Here is a 26,019-nt window from a genome sequence, read left to right on the forward strand (position 1 = left end):
TGGGCTGCACATCTGGGAGGCTTGGCTGCTTCTCATGCATAGCCCCAGTGGAAATAAGTGCTTTGTACCAACCCTGCAGAGCTTACAGTGGAGTGGAGCAGGCACAGATCATTGCTTGGGGGTGACGTCAAATGATGAGAGATGGTGCTGTCCTACAAGATTGTTAGATGGAGGGAAAGCACCTATCTCTTTCCTCAGGCAGTTGCTTTGTGGCCCAAGTACATAAAAAATAGGCCTGTGACCCATTCACTGGTTGTTCTGCATGTGCTGAAGTGGAGTCCTGAGATCTCTGTCCTCGGAGATAACTCGATGCTTGTCTGGACAAGGCCGTGAACAGCTTGATCTGATTTTGAAGGTGGGGCGGGGAGGGGGGAGTTAGAGACCATGAGACGTCCCTGCCTAAATTATCCCAAGATTCTTCATCCAAAGACTGAATGGGAGACAGAGGATACTACAGACATCCCTGGGACTGGGGCTGTACCAGGCTGACCTCTTCGCTTGAGATCCATTGCTTGTTCTTGGTCCCAGCTAGTAGTGTGGTGTGTTTCTCTTGGATCCCTTCCTGGTTTCCTGACAGGCTGTTGTAATGGTTCTCCCTTTTTCCTCTGACCACAGGGTTCCTCACAGCAGTAGGTGTTGCCACACAGTTGGTGTGGACAAAGCAGTTTTGGTATAGGGATCTGTCTTCTGGAAGGTACTGCTCCTCCCAGGACACATGCTCTCACAGGGCTTGAGCACTGTGGGATCAGCCTGTTTCGTTCATCTCCCAGCAGGGATGCTGGGCAGCGTACTGCGGTATGGAGTTGGCATACCAACTTCCAAAGGAGTTCTGCCCTTTTTCTTTCCCTTTCAGGGAGTCTCAGTAGTTCCCTATGGCTCTGCAAGACCAGGCTTTCTGGATCGGGTGCTGCTTATTCCAGGCCATCTCTGGGAAGCGGAGAAGCCTCCTGGTCCTTGGGCTGGTACTGCTTCTTCCAGCAGTTGCTGTGTTGTGCAGCCTTGTAGTAGATGGAGCTTTGATACATTTGATTGTTTTAAAGACTGGGGAATTGCCTTTTTTTTCTTGTACTGTGTCTTTTTCAGAATGTGATGCCTCAGGAACTCCCATTAAACTTTTCTGGAATGCATTTATGTATTCTAAATCAGGAGATAGGTTTACGTGCCATGTTAGCAGTGCTGTTCTCCCCACTGCACGTTTAACATAGCAGGAGATGTGTTCTGTGTCCTCAAGCATGCTTTCCTCTTGTCCTGAGGGACCTTGGTGCTCAGGCACCCTTGCAGCTCTGGTTATTGGTAGCTGAGACCTTTTGGTGGTCTGAGAACTTTTCCCAGAGCCTGAGCTGGAGAGTAAGCTGTTTTGAAGCCTCTTACAAAGGTGCCAGAATAGAGCAGTTTCATTGGAGCCTGAGCTACATCTGTAGCTTGAGAAAGGTTTGCACTCTCAGATGGTAAACAGTGGGCTTTTAGTGCTTGCTGCCTGCTGGACAGGCAGCCAGACCTCATGGGAGTGATGAGAGCAATCCTGCAGTCCTCGCTGGAGATAACAGTTCCAAGGTTTGGGAATGACTGGTAGTACTGAATTTTGATCTGGGTGGGAGATAAGGTGATACTGTGTTGGCATCACCATTTTTCTGGTGTCGGCAGAAGAGCTTCAATTCAAGCTTTGTAGTGTCTGATCCAAAGCATGTATTTTAAGATGAATGGTTTGGACCAGACTTCTCAAATGATTCTAGCTTCTAGTAAATAACCTTTGGGCTCTCTAGGTACCTACTGCTAGCAGACCCTTGATTTTAGGACACAGCTTTAAGTTAAATGTACCTTCATCCCCTCTATGTTACAGGTGATTGAACCTGATAATAATTCAGTGACCTGAGTGGATTGCAAGAGGAATGTGTTAGGACACAGCTGAGTTGTTGAGGGAGAGCCACACTTTGTCCCTAATAGCTTTGCAAAGCTGGACTTTAAAGGTTCCAGAAGATGGTATCTGCTTGCATCCTGGTGCCAAGGCACTGACAGCACTGGAAGTCACCTTGAGTAGTTGTCTCACAGAGAGAAGATTGGCCCTGCCTGCCTGTGATTGCCAAGTGATCACACCAGGTCAGTGAGCTGGGAAAGTCACAGGTCTCCACATTCACTGATTTTTATGCTAGCAGTATTGCTCTAAACTCCACAAAGCATGAGGGGCCTGGGACTTGGTCCTAGTGCACATAAAAGCTTCAGGGTGGATAGACCATCAGCTTATCTTTCCCCTCACCATCCCTCCCTCCCCCTGCAGTCTGACACATCCTTGTGTGTTTTCACTTTATATCACAGAAATGTGAAGCCAGTAGTTGACAGAACCCTCTTTCTGGGGAGGGGAGGATTCTTGTTGGGTACATCCTGGAGCAAAAGTTTGAGAATAATATCCTGGGGAAACAATGGATAGATCAAGTTCGGAGTACTGGTGACTTTAGAGTCAGACCTGTGGCAGAATTGTAGGTACAGCTTGAGCCAGGTCTGTCGGTGCAGCCAAGCTGTTGGCCCAGCCCCAGCCCTGCTGCATGGCTGTCCCTGTGTTGCCCCCTGTGTCAACAGGTAACCCCACATCTGGTGCCTCGTTACCCCCGTAGGCTTTTCTGCTTCCTGGCCGTGCTGTCTCCCAGCAGGGATGTTGCTGAGGAAGCAGTGGGAGGTCAGGTGTCGGCTGGCCTTGCTGACAGGGTTACAAAAGGGGTTCTAGGACCAAACCCATTCCACAAAAAGGTTTAGATATAAAAATCCTTGGTGCTGCTTGTGTGCTCAAAAGTGCTGAGGAAAGGGGCTGTATCAAGAGGGAGGACCATCTGGAGCAGAGAACAGTCCCTTGGGCTCCCTGTGCTTCCCGGGGAGTGTGCGCTCTCCCCTGCCTGCAGCTCTGCCTGTGTTGGGGACGCACTATCCATCCTACTGATGGTGGCAAGGAAAGCACAAGGCCCTGGGCCTCAGCAGCCAGCCTGTACCGCCCCCCCCCCCCCCGCAGAAAACTGCTATTTTAGCTACATTGGAAGGACTGGCAGCTATTGCCCCAGGGGCAGACAACCCCCTTCTTCCTGCAGAGCTGTGTCCCTCAGAGGTGATTTGTGAGCCTGTACACTTCTGACCCATGGTAAAGGGGAGCTCCCGTCATGAGGGAGATTAACATCACTGGCTTTAGCCATTAAGGAGGGGATCTTGTGCTTGTCTCGAGACTGAAGTGCTTGCTCTTTAGCCTCACAAGCTGTTGGTAACAGCACCTGAGGAGGTCAGTAATTTTCCAGAGCACCTACACCTTCAGTTGATTTAGCCTGCTCAAACAGAAGAATCATGTAGAAACCAAGGGAGCATGCGAGGCCTCTCCCAGGCAGTCCCTTGTTTGTTCATTAACTGGCCAGAAAAGTGATTCTCAGGTCACTGACTGTGGTAACTCCTGCACAAATGGGCTGAGGCTGGACATGTCATGCCAAGGGAGCTGCAGCACAGGAGAGCTCCTTCCATCTTAGGTGGTTGGGCTTCCTGCTTCGCCCTGGCCCTGAAATCCCTTGGCTGTGGATTCCTTTTGTTCTGGGAGACTGCGAGTTCCTCGCGGCCCCTGTGACAGTGCCTGGAAAAGAGGTCAGAGCTGTGGGCTCAGCCCTAGGTGGGACTGTGTCCCAGTACTTGGGTGAAGCTGCCTGATGGGGTGTGCTCCCCTCCCTGGGAGGGCAGCTTCCCCGGCTGTGCTCCAGCAACTCTCCACAAGCACCCTGAGAGCCATCCCCATGCAGCCTCGGCCCGGCCATGAGGTCGCAGGCCATGTACAGAAAGCCAGAGCTTCTCATTTTATAGCACAGCAGCAAAAGAGCCCACCGGGGCTGGGAAAGGGCAGCCGCAGCCTTCACAGCAGGCTGTGACACCCTGTGCCTGCAAAGGCCTGCAGAGCTGAGCGTCAGCAGAGCCAAGTAAAACTAAAACACTCCCCTGGAGAGGGATATGGAGGGCAGGGTGGGAGCAAGGCTGTCACCACAGCCAGGGACAAGGCCACACGATGGCGGTTTTTCTGCACAAATGCTTCAGCACACGCTGAAGGACCTTCAGGAGTTCAGCAGTGCTGACCGGCTGGTGGCTTTTTCCCTAACTTCTGACCCTGCAAGACGGTGGATATCGAAACATTGATCACTTGTAGAGGGGAAAAAAAGGAATAACCTCTGGGGAGTTGCAGAAATTTGGAGCACTTAGCCTTTGCCAAGCTGGGAGCTGCATTTGCAAGAGCAGCTACAGCCACCTTCTGAGCAGCACAAACTGTTAAGCGTCATTTCTGTATGCCTGTGACACACCTAAGCAATGCGCACTGTGGTGTAACAAAGCTGCTGGTGGCTCAATAGCTGCTCCACACGTTTCCCAACCTGCTGTAGCAAAATCTGATGATCACTTATTTCAAGGTCTGTACAGACTTGGCTTGCCAGCAAAGGCACAGGACAGCTGCTTAACATCTCCATAACACCCAGCCAAAAAAAAAAAAAAGGAAAACCTGAGACTCAAGAACCTGCAGAGTAGCCTGCTATTAGCAATAGGCTCATCGGTAATGAGGAGAAACAAAGATGACTATTTCTCTGGAGTCTGTCAATAGGGTCTGCAATATGCAAATTTCATCTTGTGCATCTTCAGCCTTTATTGCCACTGTCTCAGTAGTGATTAGAAACCAGATTTTTTTTAAATGTAAATAATAAAATTTGTGCTATAAGAATATAGCTGTAGCACCCTGATCCACTTTCTACAACACATGATATTAGAAAGCTTCTAATGAATTTGAAGAAAATGTAATTTTGACTAGAAGTAAAAGTTTAAGGAAGCAATAAGAAAAAACAGAGGTGAGCATGGTGTTCTGCTTGGTTCTTGATGGGGTTTAGGGAGAGATGCTAAAAGATGTGTATAGAACAAGAAACTCCTGTTTCTAGTCAAATATTAAATAAAATTAGGCCTAGTTCTTAAATTCAACAGGCTTTAGTAAAAATTAGTTTGAAATATTAGTATAATGAATTGGTTATTACGGCAAGTAATCCCACAGAAGGGTACAGAATGAGAAAAAAATCTCCAAAAGGTCTCACTAAAGTTCAACATGATCCACTCTCCCATACGTCTCTGCAAAAACTTTCATGGCTAAACCTCAGACTTGCTCTCAGCTCAGCCAAGGCAAATGGCTGTTTTCTCATTATCTCTCAGCATAAGAGGGTGTTATTAGTTTAGTGATAGTCTGGAGGGTTGGGGGGTGGGTTGTACTTACTACTTCTTGCTTTTCTCTTCTCTCTCTCTCAAAGGTGTTCAGAGTTTAAAACCAGAAAGGTATCTGTAAACTAGCCATAGCCTGCAAAATGCAGCTGCCAGTGAAGCATAATCCTCCCTCAGTTACTTGAATTTTGCAGTCTCACAACAAATGTTTAAGCAGACTTTACTGAAAGAGAAAAGTAGTGACTAAATAAATGCACAGAAGGGACTAACTTAACCAACCCTTTGGATAAAAGTCAAGGTAGGGCAAGAAGTGTCATGGGAGTGTTTTAATCCATCAGAAATGTGATGACTAAATGAGCAATTACTACTCTGAATACGTACCATCATTGGGCCCCTCCTGCACTCACTTAGGAGTATTTCCACATTTCTCATGCAATCTGCCTGTGTGACAAATCTGCACACACGCTGTACCCAATTAGTGTCAAGCATAAGTGCTGCTCAGGATGTGTCTCATGTCTCTAAACCCCTCCTGGAAGCAGTTTTCCCAGCATACACTATTCTCCAAACTTTCTCAGAGGACAGTTGCCAAATAAGGGCAAAATAAACACATGTAATACATGATAAAGGATGCTAATAAATTAGATCATATTCTTCCAGCAGAAGTAGATGCAGAGTATTGGCTGCTTTAAGTGTTAAACATTACATGTAATTAGTCAGGGTAGGTGAGACAAGGCACTTGAATGGGCACTTGTGGAAAACTAGTGACACAGCCTGCTTAAAAAAAACCAACAACACAAACAAACAAAAACCTCCCCAAAGAACTAGAAAAGAAGAAAATCAATGCACACCTACTACAGGAAGCATAAGTTACTTTCTCTCTGTCCCAGCCTCTCCAGAAGCATCAGTACATGACAAAGAGAGCAGAGGGAGGGTATGCAACCTGCTCTGCACATGCCCTCATTGGGCACCAACTGCACCAGGGTGAAACAGTTAGCTTAATTTGACAAATGGCAACACGACCACACCTTGTATAATCAATAGACACACTGTGCTGTTGGAATGTCCTTAGTAGTCTCCTATGACACCAGCTATCACTCTTCACACACGTTTACAAGTGACCAAACATCACGCTTAGGCAGAGGCAATGCTTGCTGAGAAAAAGGAACTCTTACCCCAGGATGTAACACAAACCCTCCTGAAATGAAGCCAAACCCCAAACTGTATTTTAGTCCAGGAGCGGAAAGGTTGGGTTACCCCTGAGCAGGCCTAGAAGGAGCTCAGGAGGCCATGGAAGCTGGGGTGCTTCCTTAGGTGAGAATACTATGGGCCAAAGACAAGATACTAGCATAAGAAAGGCTTAATTAATTAGTTAATTATCTACCCAGGGGCAGCTGTAGTGGGAAACACCGAGGTGAAAATGCCTGTTTCAGTGTAGCTGGTGTATGTTAGGTGCTAGGCTGGGCTTCCTTTTTCAGCGCTTGTGCACAGGAGAGGTCTACCCCTGCTTTCCTACTCTCTTGTTGCCTTCTGCTGAAGGCTGGCAGGGTCAGAAACCATCACCTGCTAGCGAAGGAGCAGCTCCCCTGAAAAGAAAGCAGTCTGTGGTGCCTTCAGTTTAATATTGTGCCGAAGAAGTTACATGCACCAGAGGTGGACGAGAAGGGCTCAGAGGAGAGCACCGATGAGCTTACCACAGGTATAGGACAAGCAAAGCCAAACAGAGGGATGCTTTGTTTCAGGTTATTCTAAGAGAGGCAGTGAGAATTATGAGGAAACAGTTTGTATCTCTTTCTCCTGCCAGAAGACAGAGCATTAAACTTGTAGTCAAAGTAAATTGGTACTCTGAGTAGCCAAGAGTGTGTAGCAGCCTATATAGAGCAAGACAGCCAGAGCATGTGGGTGCTGCACAGCCGGGCAGTGAGGACATGCAAGCAGTCGCAGGCATGTGAGAAATTGCCTGTGGACAACTCAAGGACCTGAAGGACCTTTGTCTTTCAGGACCGTCCATCCTGATCTCTGATATTTGTGATTATCAGACCTCAAGAGGCCATTAATAAGAGTTACAGAGAGCAAAACAGATTGCTGTGAAAGGGCAAAGAGAAACCCCCCTATTTACCACCATTCCCTCAGGCTAATCAGGAACTGGAGGCTGGAGCCAGCCCTAGGCTGCTGCTCCCTGTTGCTTTCTAAAAGTGAGCAGACAATGCACTGTGAATGACACTTGACCATATAACAAATGGAGGATTTGCATCTGCTCACTTTTTATGTGTGTTGCTGGAAAAGCACACCTAATTTGATAAAAATCTAGCTTCCAGCTATGAAATCCGGAGAACTTTTGCACCTGGCAAAGGTTCAGGTGGAAATCTATCACAGGGTGGGTGATGAGACCTGAGAGACCCCTGGTCTCTAGTGAAAGCAAATGCTAGGCAGGGGAGGTTCGCTTAGGAAATGCTGATATTTTCTTTGCCTCAACCGACTTAGGTATCGGGATTCCTGTCCGATACTAAGCAGATAAGCTTGGTGTGGGGTTTCGGGGAACTGAGCGGGTGGGGGCTGAGAGCTGGCCCAAGCAGGGTGGATTACCTGGGAGTAAATGGCCAGTGCTGCTCCTCGCAACCCAGCTGGTTTCTGGCAGTCAGGGCTGGCTGCCCCACCTCACTCATACCCCACACACCTGCAAACACAGCAGGAGATCGTCCTGTTTTCAAGCTTATCACCTGGTCAGGGTGCTGTAAAGCCGCTTTCCTCAGAGGGGTAGCTGCACTTCTCGCCTATGGAGGAGCCCTCAGCGGCTTCATGTGCAGAACAATTGACGGAGGAAGAGTTTGAGCGTGGGTCAGTCTGTCATGCCTTGGTGAGCCCATCCATAACCCGGAGGTGACTCTGGTTTTGTGTTTTCAGCACCTCTCTGGTCGCAGGAGATAGGCGTGATGGATGGTTTCCCTTCCCTGCCAGTGGTTTAGCTGCTCCGTCGTGGGACACGGCAGCCCTGGGGCCCAGGGACGTGGACAGCGGGCTTGCCTCAGGGATGATGGCGGGGGCCTCTCCTGGGGACCCCAGCCCAGAAGGTTGGACCTGCTCCCCTCTGGCAATGTCCCGTTCCTGATGAGAGCATGGTACGAAAACCACCCGTCTCGTTGCTCCCTGCACAGGTGTTCCCCCCTGCGCCTCCCTCCCTGAGCCTGGGGACGCTGTGGGCAGGAGGGCAGCGTGCCTGGGCCTCCAAACCGCCATCGTGGCGTCCCCGCTCGGCTTTATGGGAGCACAGGGCCTTTCCCCTCAGAGGGGGATCCCCGGCCTCCCGCTCGTGTCCCAGACGGGCCAAACAAGCGGGCCCAGGGCTCCAGTCCGAGCAGGGGCTGTGCTGGAGCGGCCATGGGGTGGGGGTCCCGGCCAGTCAGGGCCGCTGAGGCCCATCGGTGCCCGAGACAGGCTGGGAAGCCGCCCAGCTCCTCTCCCCCGCGCCAGCAGGATTGGCCCTCGTCCGCCTTCCCCAGAGCTCGGGGACATGGAAAACCCACAACTCCTCCCGCCATGCCTGGAGCGTGGCCGCTGGTGGCTGGAGGCCGCTGCGGGGCCACCGCCGGTCTCGCTGTGAGTCAGGGCAGGACACGTGAGGCCCCAGCGCCGGCCCCAACGCCTTCCCACCCGTCTGCCATCGCGTGCCAGGGCTGGCGCTGAGCACACCCTGCCCCGGGATCCCGAACCATCGCACAGCCCTGCAGGTAAGTGCCGGGGAGGGGTTCGGGAGCTTCTTGTGGTCGAGACCGAGGGTGTTTCGGGGTTGTGTCCTGGCTCTGGGTACACGGCTGGGTTGTTGTTTACTCCCCGAGGGATCACACCGCTGTACGAGGGGTAGCGGCACTGTGGGGGTGAGCCACAGGACTTCCCTGTAACCCCCATGTCTTCTTGACTGGACTTCCCCATCTTTTAATTTTGTTTTTCTTTATAAAATCCTCATGATAAGCCCTGTACTTCAGGCGTAGAGGAAGATTTGTTTGCCTTCATTTTACTTAGACTAAACCCATGAGCTCTTCTGGCTTCTGATGAGCTCATTTTCTTCCCTTCAGAGCTTTCCTACAACCACAGAGAAGAGCACACAGCACATGGGGAGAAACACAAACCAGGTAATTTCAAATACTGTATGTGAATGTGTATGGGAGTGCTGCCATTACATTACCAGGCAGCACACCGCCCCAGGTTTGCAGGTGTAGGGCTGGCAGCAGCACGGCCGCCGTGTCCAGGCTTGCTGCAAGAGCCGGGAGAGGAAGGAAGCGCTGGTGCTGTGGCAAGGGGTGGAGAGGCTGCACCCCCTCCCTGCTCACCCCCACGGGGACGGTCACACCGAGCCCGGGGAGCTGCCCTCCCTATGGTGACACACACTCGCTGGGTCTCTCCACCTGCCTGTCTTCAAGGACACTGTAAAGATTGAAAAGTCTGAGTTTTGCTACTTCTCTGTCATATTTCAACTATATTTGACAACGGGAAGGCAAACAGATGAATAGCAGAAGTATCTTACCGGTGGCATTGCCCGAGGAGACTAGAGTAGGAATGGTTTCAAACTGAGCCAGTGTGGATCAGTTTTTGTCGTCTCGCTGGCAGAAACTACCAGCTTTCACCACGGCCACAGTCCTCCAAGACATCTTCCCGTGGAACTAACTGCTAGGACCAGCTTAAGACTTGCAGGTGTGCTTTATGAAACTTGTTTGGTTTTGTTTAAGAGAAGGGCAGGGAGGGACTTTATGTTTAAATTAAAATTTGGAAAGATCTGGTGCCAGCAGATAACTTCAAATGAAAAGTAAATGTAGTTTCAAAGGGAAAAGGTTTACGATTGTCTGTTTTTTGTCGTGAAGTCAGAACAACCTTATTTTACTTTATTTACGTTTTTTGCTATCCCGTTGAACAATTTCACTCAGATACTTTTCATCAGCTAAGCAAAAAGTTGTTGTGTATGGCAGTTATTAGCCTCACTTTCTAAACAACTAGGAGAAGTCTGACTCTGCACGCAGATTTTGTTCTAACATGTTAAAAAGACCTTGCTGCAATTAAGTTCTGATTTACTGTGGGGAAAGCAAGATGAGGTCTGTTGTTCGTGTCATTCCCCAATGAGCTCACGGCCAGGCTGAAATGACAGTATATCATCATCCTTCTCTCATTACGAGGTATAATCAACTAAATCACTTTTAAAACATACAATGATTAAATGCCTATACTTATCCTTTGTTTAGATCTGCTTTTCTTTGCAGAAGAGCCACAAGAGAATTAATTGTCCATAGTCTAAGAGAAATTAGGTACCCAACTTCCTTAGTTACGTAAAGCTTGGCAACTGACTGGGCTTAGCTGTGCTGGAGGCACAGAAAGGGAGACAGGAGCAGACGCCGGCTGCTCCTGGATCCTCTTGTGGCATTCAGGTCTTATCATAGCAGGATGCATAAGTGCATTAGGCAAATGTGTTTCTGTTGCTGGTACAGCTGAGCAGTCCAATCATTCTGGCCAGCAAATGGAACAGTTTTAAGGTAAATCAGTCTGATAGCAAATGAGGTTGACAGCGTCTCCTCTGCCTTCAGCGTTGAATCTGCTTTTCCTTTGCGCATGGTAGGACAGATCTGCTAGTGCCTACTTGCTTGCTCTGTCTTCGGAATGACGCAAAGCCAGCGTAAGGCAGCTGCTGCGACAGGTTTGTGTTACAGGAAAAGCAACGTGCCTCGAATGTGCCAATGAAAGTGGCCTTCATGAGGTCATAGAAGCCCCAAAGACAAACCTCCTGAATTTTACTCAACAGTGAAATATGTAGATATTTATAAATATTTTTATGAAATGGACTTCATCAGTCAGAAAAGAAATGTTTAAAGTAATTTTGTTCCTTTAGGCCTGGTATTTCATCTGTGCGGTCCACAAATAGGTCTAAAGGATTTAACTTACAAAAGCAAACACTGTTGCAAGGTTTAAGCTGAATAAATAGGAAGGCAAGAAAGATACTGAAAAAGGCTGAAAACCATAGCTGGAGATACATAACTGCACAGAAATTATGTTCTTTATTGTTGAGCCGAGAATGAGTTTATCCAGGGTGTGGTATGCTGGATTCCTGTATTTCAACATCAGCTGTTGCTTACCGGGGCAGAGAGGACAGATGCGTTTCCTGCATTCCCTATCCGGTGCTCACAGTCTCACGTTGCCAGTGACTGTCACACAGTGCTGCTGCCACAGCTACAGCAGCAAAGGCTTTAAGTCAGGCAAGGTTTGTGGGAGAGGTAAAAGCTTTTATTAGACTAATTGGTAGAGTTCAAAGCTTGTTTGTCCAAAAACTTGCCAGTTTTTCCATGTATATCAGGTGGTTAGATAAAACATATTACCTGCCATTATAGATGTCTTGGATAGACTCATCGTCAGGAATGATTTAAAAATGTTCTTAAATTATAAATATTTTTTTTCCACAATACACCTAGGAGTTAGGTATGCAGTTTTCTGGGCTTAGCCTTTAAAAGTAGTTAAAGAGGTTATGTAATTTTCCCAGAGGCAAACAGCAAACCACTGGCTAAAAAGAGTTGCAAACTAAGGACCTCATCACTTGAAGAACACCAAAAATGTGGGACCTTGACCCTGGTTCCAAGGGAGGGATGGGTTTTGCAGCTACTTTCCAGTCTGTTTGCGTGTAACTTACTCTGAGAACTGACACACTAAAAAGTTGTTCTGTTTCCAGAATGAAGATGTTCTTGCTTCTGTGTTATACTATCCTTCTGAAGATATTAACTGGACCTGTTTTGGATTTTGTATTAGAATATATTTTTCTGACTGATACTAGAGAACTGAAACTGCCTGTAGGGAAAGAAACAGTTTTCCATCTGGAAAATTTAAAGGAAATACTTAGTTTTCAAATTGCTTGATTGAAAGTGTTTTGTTGAATGGACCCAAAAGTCATATTGTAAGAAAAAGTGTGGGTGTATAAACTGTTTTCCTATTCCGCTGTGCATAGTGGAAACTGTACTTTAGGCTCCCCAAAAATCTTCTTTTGCATCTCAGTACAATAGTGTTTTAGCTGAAATGCTGCATGAGGGGAGATGCAGTCAGTGCAGGATGCCTGGGCCACAGTAGGTGGAGGCAGCTGTTCAGAACCACAACCACCACAAAAAATGCATCATCAGAACAAAACAACCTCAGAACAAAATTTCTCGGGCAAGTTTAGCAAAACAAAAGGAAACACTGGATTTTGGGGATGTCAGAATTTTTTGTTTCCTTGGCAAATACTAGTTAGAAATCTGGGATGGACACTTAGAAATTTTTAATTCATAAGCCTAAAGTTAGTGGAAATTTACTTTTCATGACAACTTGTGAACAACGGACGTTGAAGCTTCAAAGTCTTCTGTGAAACAAAGTACCGATGGTACATTTTAAGTATAAGGATATCAAAGGTACGGAATAATCATTCTGTTTTGTGAATGGAACAGGGCCTATTAAGTTACTCACATCTATGGTAAATAGTTAATTAGACACCTTCATAGCTGTAGAAAAACAACAATGTGAATGATCAAGTCAGACTTCTTTTCCTTTTACTCACGATGATCAGACTTTTGTTCTTTCTTAATAACCAAAGACAAGCCAGTAAGACTCACTCAGAGGAGTCAAGAATGGGTCCCAGGAGGGTAAATGAATCATCATGTGAAACTCCCATTGCAACAGAGAAGTGATTTCAAAACTAAAGTGCCCAGAGATAGATGCCGTGTTTGCAGAAAATCAAGTGTAAGACAGAAAAACAGAGAAGTTCAGATCTGATCTGTTTCTAAATATGCTTTTTCTCCCCTTTCAAACAGGTACAGCAATGGAGAACTTGAATATCTTATTCCCAGATTTTACTGAAGAACAGCAAGGTAAGGGTAGCACACAACGGTCAAAGCTTCGTCTCATTCACACTACACAACAGTGTTCGCTAGAGTAGTCTTGAGTCAATGAAACCCGTTTCCTCTGAAAACACACTCCATCCGTCTCCTTGCTTGTAAGAGACCAGTAGTTCCCAGCTCTTCCACGGGCTTCTAATCAGGCCTTGGGGTATGTGCTTGTCAGAATTTTAATGCACAGCAAAATCTTCATGCATCTAATGCCTAATGAGCTATCTCAATACCTTGGCATCTAGCCCTTTGTGTCTTTGTGCCTGTCTGTAAAATAGCGTGGTCAGAATAAGCACCCATAGTGGGAATACTTCCCCTGCTTCTCTAACTGAGACAATAGCATCACAAAGACATCAGTAATTTGTATGGACTATCAACATTTTTGTACTTTTTTTCTTCACTGTGAGGGTGGTGAGGCACTGGAACAGGTTGCCCGGAGAGGCTGTGGATGCGGCATCCCTGGCAGCGTTCAAGGCCAGGTTGGACGGGGCTTTGAGCAACCTGGTCTGGTGGAAGGTGTCTCTGCCCATGGCAGAGGGGCTAGAACTAGATGATCTTTAACGTGCCTTCCAACCCAAACCATTCTATGATTCTATACCAATTTCTGGCAGACTGAGTTGCTTTACACAGTACAGCACTACTCTCTTTCCTATACGCTAACACGCTGATGTTGGGCAGCATGTTAGAGTCTGATGTCTGTCACTACACCTACACTGAACACCACAGGAACACTACCATGCAACCTACCTCTACTGCTGCACAGTGATTTGCTTGTTTTTCCTCTCAGACATTTTTCAGAGAGTTTTTGCTGCTGATGCTAATTCCTTAGAGAATCATGAGAAAATGGACCAGTCCTTCTGGGAATCACTTGTAAAATGTTTAGCCACCACTGACCCACCCATCCTGAATGCTGAAGAAAAGAACAATGTAAGTTACTACAGAAACATGCATCCTTTGTAAGACATTGCTTTACAGATACTTTTAGACTTCTCTGATAGATATACTTTGGGGAGAGAAAACACACATGCCAATTGTCTGGTATGCTAAAACATGCTAAATGGTGTAAAAGGGCACTTGGATAAATGAGTCTTGGGCACCTGTTTTTTTACTTCATTGTTCTCCATGTGCAAGAACAGGTGGCTTTGTATAAATCCCTCAGGATCAGTCCAGCTCACCATTTTGTAGGCAGGACCGTTGTTAGTAACATTTTGCTGTAAGACACTGCAGAGATTGCATGTCCATTTTCATACCCTATAACTATATTTCTCCAGCTCTTTAAATAGTTAACTATTACACACCATGCTTTTTTCCCAGTTGACAGCTCTGCTCTGAGTTGCTGAATGGAGTTTACATTCTCTTCCCCTATTTGGCATTACTCTTTGTCCCCGATTTCCCTGTTGTATAGTAGGGGCAGGGGATTGCAACTCCTACAGATGGGGTGAGATACATATATAGCAGGGTATGTTTTTACAGGCTATGTTTTATGGGGAGGACTATTTGCTATTTACTTACCTTTCTTTCAGCTCCTCAACAGCTGCAGTGTTCTGCCTGGAGGCTGTGCGGCCTGCCTGAAAGCCATAGAGAAGAAAGGAGTCAGGGCAATGGCTGCTCTTTACCTCTTGCTGAAGACAACCAATCCATCTGGATATAGGCAGCTGCCGAGCTCCAAGGGAAAGGGTGAGTTCTACCTGGCTGCTCGTCAGCTATTGTGTTAAAATTACTGCAGTGCCGGTGGGACTTGACACCAGTTTGAAAACTCTGATATATGCTTGGAAGTGATTATTAGTGAACAACTAAAATGTCTAGAAATACTGCTTAGAAAAGTCACTTAGGTATGGTGATAATGGGAGCCAAAGATAGTATTTTTCTTTAGTTTGACTTGGGCTTCTTCTGCAGAAAAACGCATGTGTGTTTAGGGAGAGAGGATGTCCTGAGACGAAGGTGCCAAAGAAATTTCTCTGGCTTAAAGTGGTGCCCCAGTTTTTCCTGTCTAGCTGAATTCATGACACCCGAGATACTTTTTTGCATGGACTGTTATCCAGCCAGCCTGGACCATTCTGAGCTCTCATAGTGGTAAGAAATCCAAGCTCAGTCACTGAAAATATTTTTGCAAATGACCCTAGTGTTGCCCCACAGAGTTCGTTTACCCGGTGTGCAGGCCAATAACACACAGAGTCAAGGTATTTTCAAATTAATTTCATTGATGCACATGGATGCCTGTCTCAATACAGCATACCTTTGTCTCAAAAATTCCCATGTTTATATACTGAAGTAATACATATTCATTATTATTTCCCTTAATGATTGGTTCTTTTTTCTTCACCTCTCATGTAAATTAGTGCGCAGACTCTGCCTTCTTTCTTCACTGTCTTCTTTTGAGTAGGTGGTATCATTTGAATAGGTGGTCAATGAGTCGGTGGTTGAGCCCTCCCCCTGTAGGAATTGCCTTTTACCTACTCCTTCCCTAATCTTGGCAGTTCCAAGCAGTTCTTCAAGGTTTGTTGATCAGACCACAATCCATTATCTTTTCTGACATAAGCATTCTACCTATCTACAAAGCCCCATTGTCTTAAGTTTACTCCTAATCCATGTCTAGTTATTATTTCCCTATTTTAATTATTAACCAATGGGGGTGGGGGGGCTGTACACAGGACTTTAGCAGCTCCCTGGTTATTTCAGTCATGTTATTAATTGATAACACTAGCAGCATATGTAGTAGCACCTAAAAGGAGTGGCTAGAGGATGCCACTCAGGGTGCTGAACCTGGCAACAAGATAGAAACAGACTCCACTGCACTTCTCACTTGCCCAGTTGTGCAATAGGAAAGTAAGTGCAGTTCCACAGAATCATTAATTGTCTTTAATAGATCACAGAGCTGCACTCACTAAAGATAACCCTGAATTTAACTGGAGATACTCGGGGAGATCCTGTTCCTGTTTCTGCCTTGATCGAACATGTTCATGAAGGGGAGAGACCTCCCAGCCCGGACAGCAGCCCAGCTTTGGTCACGTCTCAGAGTAGGGACGTTTGTCACAGCAGAGACCCCTTCCTGCTCTTGTACAGTGAGCAGCATCAAGCAGCCAGGGGGGAATCGTGTCTAGCTGCGTATGTCCAAATACTACAACTAATCACGAAGAGATGCACAGACCCGCTGGCCCCCAGCACAGAGTTGAATTTGAAGCTGTTAAGAATCCCCTGCAACTCCAGCCAGACAAGGCAGGAGCACTTCACTGCCTGGCCCAGAAGTCAGCACCCTGCGGATTTCTCCTCCTCGGTGATTTTGCCTCGCTGGCTCCGGGGGCTCTGCTTTTGTGCCACAAGAGGGTGCTGGCACTGCGGCATAGACACAGGAACTCACAGGGCCGAAGGGAGAAGTAGCCCAGAGAGGGGTGAGCAACCCCTCTCCAGCTAAAGCATCTCTTCAGCTGCAGCGGCTATTGCTTCAGGGAGTGGAGATTTTCACAGAGGTAGCATTATGGGCAAATTAAAGGCCAGAATATGAAACTTCAGGCATCTACCACAACCATTTAGGAAAGTCTAAACAGTAGGGTATATACTGCTTTCACTTGTAATGCTTTGTACTACTCCTTGTGTGCAAAGAAACACAGCTGAAATAAGACCAAGGGTCTGATTTCCTGTCAGACAACCTTTAATAAAGCATTGTGCAATCTGTCATTGTAGAAGAGAGAAAATGTAAATAGTTGTTTCTGATATTTTTTTTTCCTCTCTATAAAACAGACGAAAAATTGAAACTCCTGAAGAGATTAGAAAGGAATCTCATGCTTTCACAAGGGGAAAAAAAGGCTGAAAACTCATCCCATGAGTCCATGGATGAAGATACACAAGGTAAAGAGGATTTATTTTATTTTTCCCTGATACATAACTTACTTAGTCTGATTGCATGTTCATAAGAGATTCACAGAGGAGACTTGCAGCAATTCAGTAGCAATTCTGCAGAACTCTGAAAAAAGTAAGAAATTGTGCAGAAGAGAGAACACAGAAGATAATCAGTACCCCTAGATTCATTGTCAGTGAAATAGTGGCTGCCTCCCACTCTTGTGGAAGCTGGAGGTTTCAGAAACATAGAAATCTGCTGCAAGATTTCTTCCCAAATAAAAGATCATAACTTCGATGATCTTCAGTGCCTTTATGGTCTAACTGAAGCCTGTGCTATAGCAGAAAGCAAAGAATAATCAATATACAGTAGTAGCTGGCAATGCTTTAGTACTTCTCTAGCATTTCTTATTAGCAAACATCAACAGTGTATCAAAAGTCATTTTGGCTGCCACTAGACCGTTTCATTCATGGGAAACGAGAGAGACTAAGAAGTGATAGGCAACATGGAAGTGATTATGCTGATACTGGCTTATTCTATTACAGAAAGCCACTAGCTGATTAAGATCAAATGAGTTGCATTTAGAAATAAATTTTTCCAACTAATCAGCAGTGCTGATGATGTATGTGTTTAAAATAAGAACTTTCTCACTATACCCCTTTATACAAATTATTCCAACTTCAGATTTTTCTGGTTTTCTCCTATTCAGCCAGCTTTGAAGAGAGCTGCGAGGCAAAAGCAGCCAATAATGATCCTTCCATTTCAAAGTCTTGATTTTTACCTACATATGCCACAGCCATTATTGTATTACGAGCAAACGACGACAGTGCTGTTGTTTCTGATACTGCTGACGTGTTTTTCTTTAGTCTGATGAAAAAACACTTTCTCTATGCAGACAGTGATGGGGAAGATTTAGGAAGACAGAAGACTGAAGGCCAGTTACTTAGAGGTAGGACAAAGTGACAACAGTATTGGTTTTTACTAGAGACAACCAATATAAATCAAAAAAGGATAATTTCTGGCATTCTTTGGTTTGACTTTTGAACAAAGGTATACTAACATGTATAGATGTAGGAAAATGACCAGTCGGAATCTGGCTGTAGGAAAGATATTTCCTGTGAGATGAAGCTCAAGTAATACCAACACTCAGCCATGCCTTGTGGTTAGAGTTGAACCAGGAGAACAGTGAAATCTACCGTTGTGGGAGAAGTCCTGCTGCCTGGGTCTGTACAGCTACCATTGAAATGCAGCAAAAGAGTTTTGAAAATATCTATTGCAGCCACTGCTTACAGGGTCTGCAGTCAGCCCTCAGTGCTGACTAGGGATGATCAGAGAGGACCACACCTTGCATCTTGTTCCTGAGGCTTTTCCTTTCCTTCGAAAAGAAAAATGAAAAATAAGTACATTATTGATGAAGAAAATGCGCCACGACAACACACAGAAATAGCTATCAGCTTATGGTATAGAACCATGAATGTAAAGAAGTTAAGGCTTTAATCATGTAATTAATGTCTTAAATTGATCTCAGCCCAGGTGTAAGAGCAGCCTATTTAAATTGATATTAGGAGATCTAATTGTCTCACAGGAGTCTGATTCTACCTGGCTCCAGATATTGTGAGAGATGGAATGGGGGGGGGTGTTAATAATCCATTCATGATTCCAACTTTCAACCTGCATAACCCACAACAGAGCTGCCCTCTCTAATGAGTTCGAGTTGGTATCTACTTTGTCACTTTACACAACCACACTAATTTCAATGGAGTTGCATGAGCTAGGACTGGCAGCAAGGTATGCATACTCATTATGGATATTAATCTACATAATCTTTGCATACTATTTTAGGCATACCAGCAGAGGTTGTTCCCTACAGAGATTCAGGTAAGGGTTCCCAGATAACCTCATCCCGCTGGAAGAAAGACTGTAACTGCAGTTTCTTCTTTCTGACATGCTTGTATATTAAAAAATAATCCCCTGGCTGTAAATCCATTGGTTTCCTGTTAGCCTTGTATTGGACCTGGGCATGGTGCAGACATTTTGTTGCAAGCTTGTGGTAGTGGCTGGCTGATAGCAGATGATTTGTACAAGGAGTTCTAGCAGATTAACCCTTTTTTTTTTTTTTTGTAGGCCTGCCAGGTTCTCACAGGATCAGCTCACAGCAGTTGTCATCCTTTTTAGGGGAAAACCCAGCAATTCTATTGGGCAACTATTCAGTCTTTCCCAAGAAAGCTAGGCAGTTTTCAGCATTCCCTGCAGCCGTCTATCTCCTGCTGAACAGGGATGCAAGACTGGGAGGGAGCTGTAACCTGGTTTCTGCAAAACAGCAATACTCAGCTCTGAGTGCCTTCTTCACTTAGCTCAGAGCACAGAGCATTCCCCAACAGAAGACATTAGGTGAAAGCCAAATGACAAGCAACAGAGAAACAGTACCAGCTGAGAGGCTGGAACATTCATTCTAAAGGCAAATTTCCTTTTATCAGGCACTGCTGAGCAGCAGCAGAACAGATGTAAAAAGCCATTTAAAAGATGTAAAAAGGACATTTTCGATGGCTCGATTGCATTACAAACCTTATCCCTCCCACTCCCAGGCCAATGCCACATAGCTAGGAGAGGCAGACAGCCCAACAGACTGGCCTTTTTCAGAGGACACCTGCTCAACCACTTTTCTTCTGGGCAGTGGGGAATAGTTGCTGCAACTTGGACTGTTTCAGCTGAGGACAGAGTTGGGAAGAAGATAGAAATTGCAGCATAATCCCTAGGGGAGGTTTTTGAGTTACCTGTCCTCAAGGATCTACGTCAAATACTGGGGTAGAGGAACACATTGTAATACAATATTCTCCCTGCAATGCCAGGTGCAGAAAGAGGATTACAGTACTTTTTTGGCTTCTCCACCTCTCACCATGGCTTTTGTTGCTTCAGTTCTAGATTACTTCAATACACCAGACTGAGATGCTGAAAAAATTTAGCTAGTGCAGGACACCATGCCTACTGTATTAGACAGGTTCCAGTGATACACATGCAGCACTTGTGATGGCAGCTCTGCTTGGTTTTAGCAACTGAATATTAACATAGAGGCCGTCAATCTTCTACTGCCCAGCTATTTCAAAGAACCTGGGATCACTGTGAATAGTCAGTTTTGTTGTTATCTGTTCTTGGGCCCTTTTAACTTCTTTCATTTCCTGTACTTTCAAGTACTATTTTGTCTATATTGAGTCACCAAATAGGTGAATACTCACTGTGCGTGCTAGTGCTGATAATGGTGGGAAACAATATATTTGTATTTTTACCATCAGAAATAATAAAACTATGTTGCTTTTCAGAGATTACCAGAAGAGAGGATTCAGTTGCAGATGGTAAATACAAACAAGCAAATGGAAGTTTTTCTTGTTGATGGTGTCTTTCAGGACTGAGTTTTGCTTAGTGATGACAGTTGTACAAGCTCCTTGATACCTAGATATTTCCTAATCAAAATGTAGAAGTTTGAGAATAGTTATTAAAATGTACTGTGATACTTTAATAGAAGAAATACTGTGCAAGTCATTCCATGATGTAAAGTTACAGTGGGACTATTGCATTTAGGAGGCAGATTAATACAGAACTGACACCTGCCAAGTATGAATTGCTGTTCTGATAAATTCTGCATCTATAGATCATTCATACAACTGCACAGAAGAACATTTGTGAGTCAAAATAGTGCAATGCTATGTTAACATTAATAATCAAATAACTGAGTTTGTCCCCAAACCAGAACTTGCTCAATACAGCACGCTCAAAGAATCAAAAATGTGACTCCAGTATCAGGTAATACAGAACAGAATTTCTTGGCAAAGTTTAGTTGCTTCACAGTTCAAAAGCACAATAGCAAAAGTCTGTACCTCATTTGGAGTACATTTCCAGTACTCTCTTGTTATATCTTTAGAGAAAACTAAATTCACTGCTAGGCAGTGGTTGCCTGGATGCATAGTTTAATGTAAATGAAATCAGCATCTAAAACTTGTGATAAGTCAACTCCCAAAGTCTTATACGCAACAGACTGCCTGGGGGTCCTCTCAAACAAAAACGGAAAAACTCTCTGCTTTGAACACGTCATTGGAAATCTGATAAAATATTCAGCTCTTTCTGACTTTTGACAATATAATCAGAGAAAGAACACAATTTGGCAACTCTGCTCACAACTAGCATAGAAAAAATGCTTTCTATTTAAACCTCTCAGATATCTAGCTTGTTGTTATGCTGTTCTTTCTATGTATCAGTGTAGCTAGCTACAGCAGACTAATTGTCAGCTACAGTTCTTAATTGGGGAGGTGCAGAAATACTTCAACATCAGGCTTAAGTAGACTGATGGTACTCATAGGCTTAGTAATGAAGATGGTTATATTACTGTAGCTGTGATTGTGCGAAGCACGCAAGTATCAAACTGAAGCTCCCTTGTACTACTGCTTTACTCCCCTGCTGTAATTCTGAGACTAGCGATTGTCCCAGACTAGACAGAAAAGTGTGCTCTAAAACAATTATCTATTGCCAATGCAACCATCTGATTATGCCTTTAAAAAAAAAAACCAAAACCAAAAAACCCTGCTCTTTTGGGGGTGATTTTAAAATTGTGATTGCATCTTTCTGAAAGGCTTGCAGATCTTTCCTTTGAACAAACAGTTTTACCTGTATTCTGCTCCTAGAATTGATTTCAGATACAAAAAGGGAAATAAACTTAAAACTCCTTAATTTGAGAGTTTCACAGCAATAAAAGACATTTCTTTTTTGTAGCATATAAGAACACTCGCCTCCATCAGTGGACAGTACGGTGGATGGGCATACGGAAGGATGGTAATTTTAAAAAAACTTTTTTTTAAATTCAACTGCTGTCAACCCTGTTGAACCTTAGTACATGAATAAGATCTCTGGCTCTAAAAAATTTTCTTTTTTTTTTTTTTTTTTACGTGAGTATTTTGTTGAAGTGCATCAAGGCTTCTCAATGAAAATCATTGAGACTTCTCATAACAACTTGTGTGCATCTATGTTCTGCAGTTGAGTCTTGTGTATAAGATCTCATGTGGAAATAAGACTTTGTTCGCCGAATGATACAGTGTACCTTAAGATGTATTTGTAAGGGCCATGCCTGCAGTTGCAACCTAATTTTCCCTCTCTATTTCAGATGAATTCTTTCATTTTGTCATTCTTTGCTTTGCAATTGGAACTTTACTAATTTGCTACTACTACTACAAAGGTAAGGCAAGACTTCAGTAGAAGGATAAATTGTTGCACACTAGAAAAATGAACAAAGCCAAACATTTATTTTGTTGCCTTAGATTGGACTATTTCTCTTGGAACTGGTTTAATCACCTTTGCCTCCCTGGAAACCACTGGGATATACTTTGGTCTAGGTAAGTGTATCTATAGCTGCCAGCTCTGTATCCACACTAGGAATACAAGGTCACACAGTCATTAAACTACACCAGTCTATAAAACAGCTAGTGCTGAGATTCCGTAAATATCACACAACTATTCTGTAACATCTCATTCACAATTACACAGTGTGGCTGGAGACAAACATGCCTTAGTGACACTGAAGGGAGAAGTTGACTCATTTTTCGTTCTCAATGATCACAAGACCCTGAGTCACCTCTTTCTGCAGCAATGGCCGAATGCTAAGTTGCCATGACAACGTATAATTTTAGCAGCAAGGCAGTCTTCCCAGATAGACTCTATAAGCTGCTGTGCGCTCAGGCTGCCATTCATTCCCCTGGGACTGAGGCAGCTGAACACCCTGAGGAAGAGCTCTCAGCAGAACCTGGATGGCAGCAGCTACTGAAAATTATATTGAAAAAATGGTGATTCTTGAAAAATCCCTAGGGATGCCATAGGAAAGGTGCAACTAGCAGCAAGTTATGGCTTCCCAGCTGAGAACAGAAATTGCCTTTGTAATCTGTGCTACTTTGTTATTAATGATACTGCAAAAGTGTTTGGGTTCATTAGTATTGCAAGTGTCAGTGTTTGGGTTTTGCCATTTTTCTATTTTTTTATGTTTTATGTTGCTGTCTGGCTCATCTTGAAAAAAAATGTTTGTTTTCACAATTAGTGTATCGAATTCGGAGTGTACTTGACAGCTTTGTTCCTCTGATTGGCAAATTCAGGCCGACAGGTAATAGTGATCTTCTTACTGACTGCATGCATATTCCCTAGACCTTCCTGGGTACTTAATTTTGGTCAAGTCTTAAGACCTCTTCTCTAAATTACAATTTCCAGTCATCTTAAAAAATAAAAAGAAATATTTTACTACAGTTCATGACAGCTGTTTAGGTTTGAAAGTGAATTATTCTTGACTCTTTCCATGTCACAGAGCATTTTCACATTTTTAATACTTTACTCTGTATGGGGTATTAACTATTTCCTGACAATGTCCGAATAAGAATTCTATAGCTCAGTTAAAAATTCAGGGTGGGGGGTAGTTTCTCTTGTTGGGTCTTCAAAGAGACTCCAGGCTCATGTTTATCTGTGTTCATGAACACAAAACATGAAGAATGCTGAAAAGCTGCATAGATACATTACAATTTGAACGCAATAGTCCTGACCGTCGTCTTTTTCTTTATCATACAGGTATGAGGAAAGCTGCCTAGCAGGAGTATTTCAGGACAGTTCCACAAAACCCTTCTGGCTGAATTTCTAGTATTAAAAAAAAAAAAAAGCTTTATGAGGCAAACATAAAAACCTAATGGCTAACATGAAATATAGAAGTGTTAAACCATAGAAAGACATCATTCCCTCCCCTCAAAAATAAGCTGAAACTGCATTACAGGGTCCCATTCTTTCTTCTGAAGTGATTCGTGGCTCAGCAGAGCTTATACAACAATCTAGATGCAGGTTCATATTTAATTCCATTAAATATAAACACATTCTCCTTCTCTCCCCCATGCAACCATGTTAGTCTGCCTATGGTGTATCAAAATCAACAAAATTACCGATATTATCCTCTGCTGGTTCTGGATTAGGGTCTGGATGTTTCAGTAGGAATCTTGGCAACCACAAAGCCACCTCCTCTTCACCCCTTGTGATGTTGCAAACCAGGCAAACACCAGCTGCTTGCTTACACAGTTGAGCCCCAACAGTGCAATAGCACTGAAGCAGATTAATTTATTGTGGCAGAACTCAATATAGTGGGCGTATAATGATTTCACCCAGTGAAAGCTGGGTGAGATTTTACATGCAGTGACATAATGGTGCAGTAATGAGATTATTAACAGCAGCAAATTTCATCTCTTCTTCTGAGAGGAAAAATAAAGTGCTTGATTTGACTCACCCTCCCCAGCATTTTTCTTTCTTTGAGTAAAATAAAGTGCAACTTTTACATTCCTTTAATTTTATAGGGATGTGTTACACATAATATATGTAGGACTAATGCAAGTGTAGGCAGGCTGCAAAAAAAGGGGATACCTTTAAATTTTCAGTAAAAATGTAAGGTCTTCATACCCATAGAAGAATGAAGAGATCAAGTCAGACACAGAGCCATAAAACATGAAATTGTAAGGAAAAGTAAATCTAAAAGCCATTAGTCCGAACAGCTTAGAGTTTTAGAGAAGCAGTTTCAAGCCTTGCTCAGAAAATCAAAACACTTACTTTTTAGATGTACTTAATTTTAAATTTTAAGCACCAGCGTTGATCGTTCTTCTGTGTTGTGGTTCCATTTGCACATCCAGAAATATGAGCAATTGTATGAAGGCCTGTACCATCGCAGCACAGCAGTTACCTAACATATCAGGGGTTAAATTAAGCAGTAAGGATGAATGCAAGTTATTTCATAATATTGATGTTCTCATTTATATATCCTATTTATATGTCTTTGTAGAAATAGCCTGTCACACCAAAATACTGTAAATTTTGTGTTGTTAGTCTGCAAATAAAATCTTGCTCAGAGCAGTGTAGCATTGTTAACATCAAATGGCTTTTGTGTGGACTGAAAAGTTTGCATAGTCACGCTGCTCTGACAAAAATTGCTTTTTTAGTTTCTTCTGCTGTATAACGTCTTTCTGAAAGGTAATCGTGGAAGTCAGGAAGAGAAACATTTTAGTACTACATAAGTTTTCAAATTTAGTACTCTGCAGTCAACAAAATAATTATTATTATTTTTTTTTTTTTTAAACAGAAGTTGCTTAAAGGTAAAATAAGCAAAACATTTAAAAATCACCCAGTGGAACACATCATGCAAGATGAACAGCTCACCCAACTTGGAGCAGCTTACATGAGAAGAGTCAATTCTATAGAAAAAAGCAACTTACGTGTTCAGCCGCATCCTCTTGGGTATCTGGGAATTTCCTGCTGTTCTTTCAGATCCTTCTTCTTAAGTCCATCTCAGTGTTTTAAAACACTCCTGCCTCTTGCCCAACGGCAAGGCTCTCATTCTGGTCTCATATTATCACCCTTGCTGCAGCACTGGCCAAGCACTCAAAAATACAATACAAGTTCCTATGAAGTTTCAATCTCCTTAAACGAGCTTGTGTTCACTGAGCTACTCTTCTCCAAAAGTCCAGCAAGTCGAGCCCACAGCTCATGGCCCATTCCCATAGCTCTGCTGGGCCTCCACCTCCCACTGTGGGTTCCCCAGGAGCCAGTACATCTCCTTCCACTTCGACACCACTCAGCACATAGGGTACTTCCTTCTGGGCTTTGGTTTTAAATGGCTGGGGGGCAATGCAGAGAGGAGGAACTGAAGCAAAGGCACCAGCCACCCTCCTGCAATACACGTTCCTGCTTTTCACTATCTAGTGCCTAACATTTCTGTACAGAAGAGGGGCCACTCTACTCTTCTGGCAGCTTGGGAAGACCTCTGTTTTCACCAAACTCCCTTCAAGACAGGATTTTAGTCTTCAGCAGTAAGTTGGACCAATTCACTCTAGGCTACAATGCCCAACATCTATTTCCCTGCTGAAGCACAGCCCACCCAGACCTTCAGTGAACACCCAACACTTCCACACTAGAGCTCACAGTAGGCAAGGTTAGTTGCAAAGCAGAAAATGCTCCTGCTATACAGCAGGCAGGCAAAGGGCTGCTGCCCACAAATTGTTAAATAACCTGAAGGTTCTTCAATGACTGAAAACATTCAGATGTTAC

At 44.2% G+C, this 26,019-nt stretch overlaps 1 protein-coding gene across 10 annotated transcripts; it reads left to right on the forward strand.

Annotated features, from left to right (window-relative positions):
• TMEM40 (transmembrane protein 40) lies at nt 1-25,974 on the forward strand. 10 transcript variants are annotated; one of them, XM_049826050.1, is made up of 15 exons: nt 1-8,318; nt 8,674-8,927; nt 9,273-9,329; nt 13,011-13,067; nt 13,873-14,012; nt 14,609-14,762; nt 16,824-16,931; nt 17,816-17,869; nt 18,763-18,798; nt 20,238-20,270; nt 21,682-21,741; nt 22,070-22,141; nt 22,224-22,298; nt 22,994-23,056; nt 23,512-24,206. In XM_049826050.1, the coding sequence occupies exons 4-15, from the start codon at nt 13,019-13,021 to the stop codon at nt 23,529-23,531; spliced, it is 864 nt and encodes a 287-aa protein (XP_049682007.1). In that variant the 5' UTR covers nt 1-8,318; nt 8,674-8,927; nt 9,273-9,329; nt 13,011-13,018; the 3' UTR covers nt 23,532-24,206. The 10 variants fall into 10 exon arrangements, 8 of the variants coding, with proteins under 8 accessions (XP_049682007.1, XP_049682009.1, XP_049682006.1 ...); XM_049826052.1 differs by having other exon boundaries at nt 8,700-8,927; XM_049826049.1 differs by having other exon boundaries at nt 1-6,898; nt 8,104-8,927.
• Nucleotides 25,975-26,019: the final 45 nt, after the last annotated feature.

Source organism: Accipiter gentilis, chromosome 23, assembly GCF_929443795.1.
Source record: "Accipiter gentilis chromosome 23, bAccGen1.1, whole genome shotgun sequence".
In the NCBI taxonomy this organism is placed as follows: Eukaryota; Metazoa; Chordata; class Aves; order Accipitriformes; family Accipitridae; genus Astur; species Astur gentilis.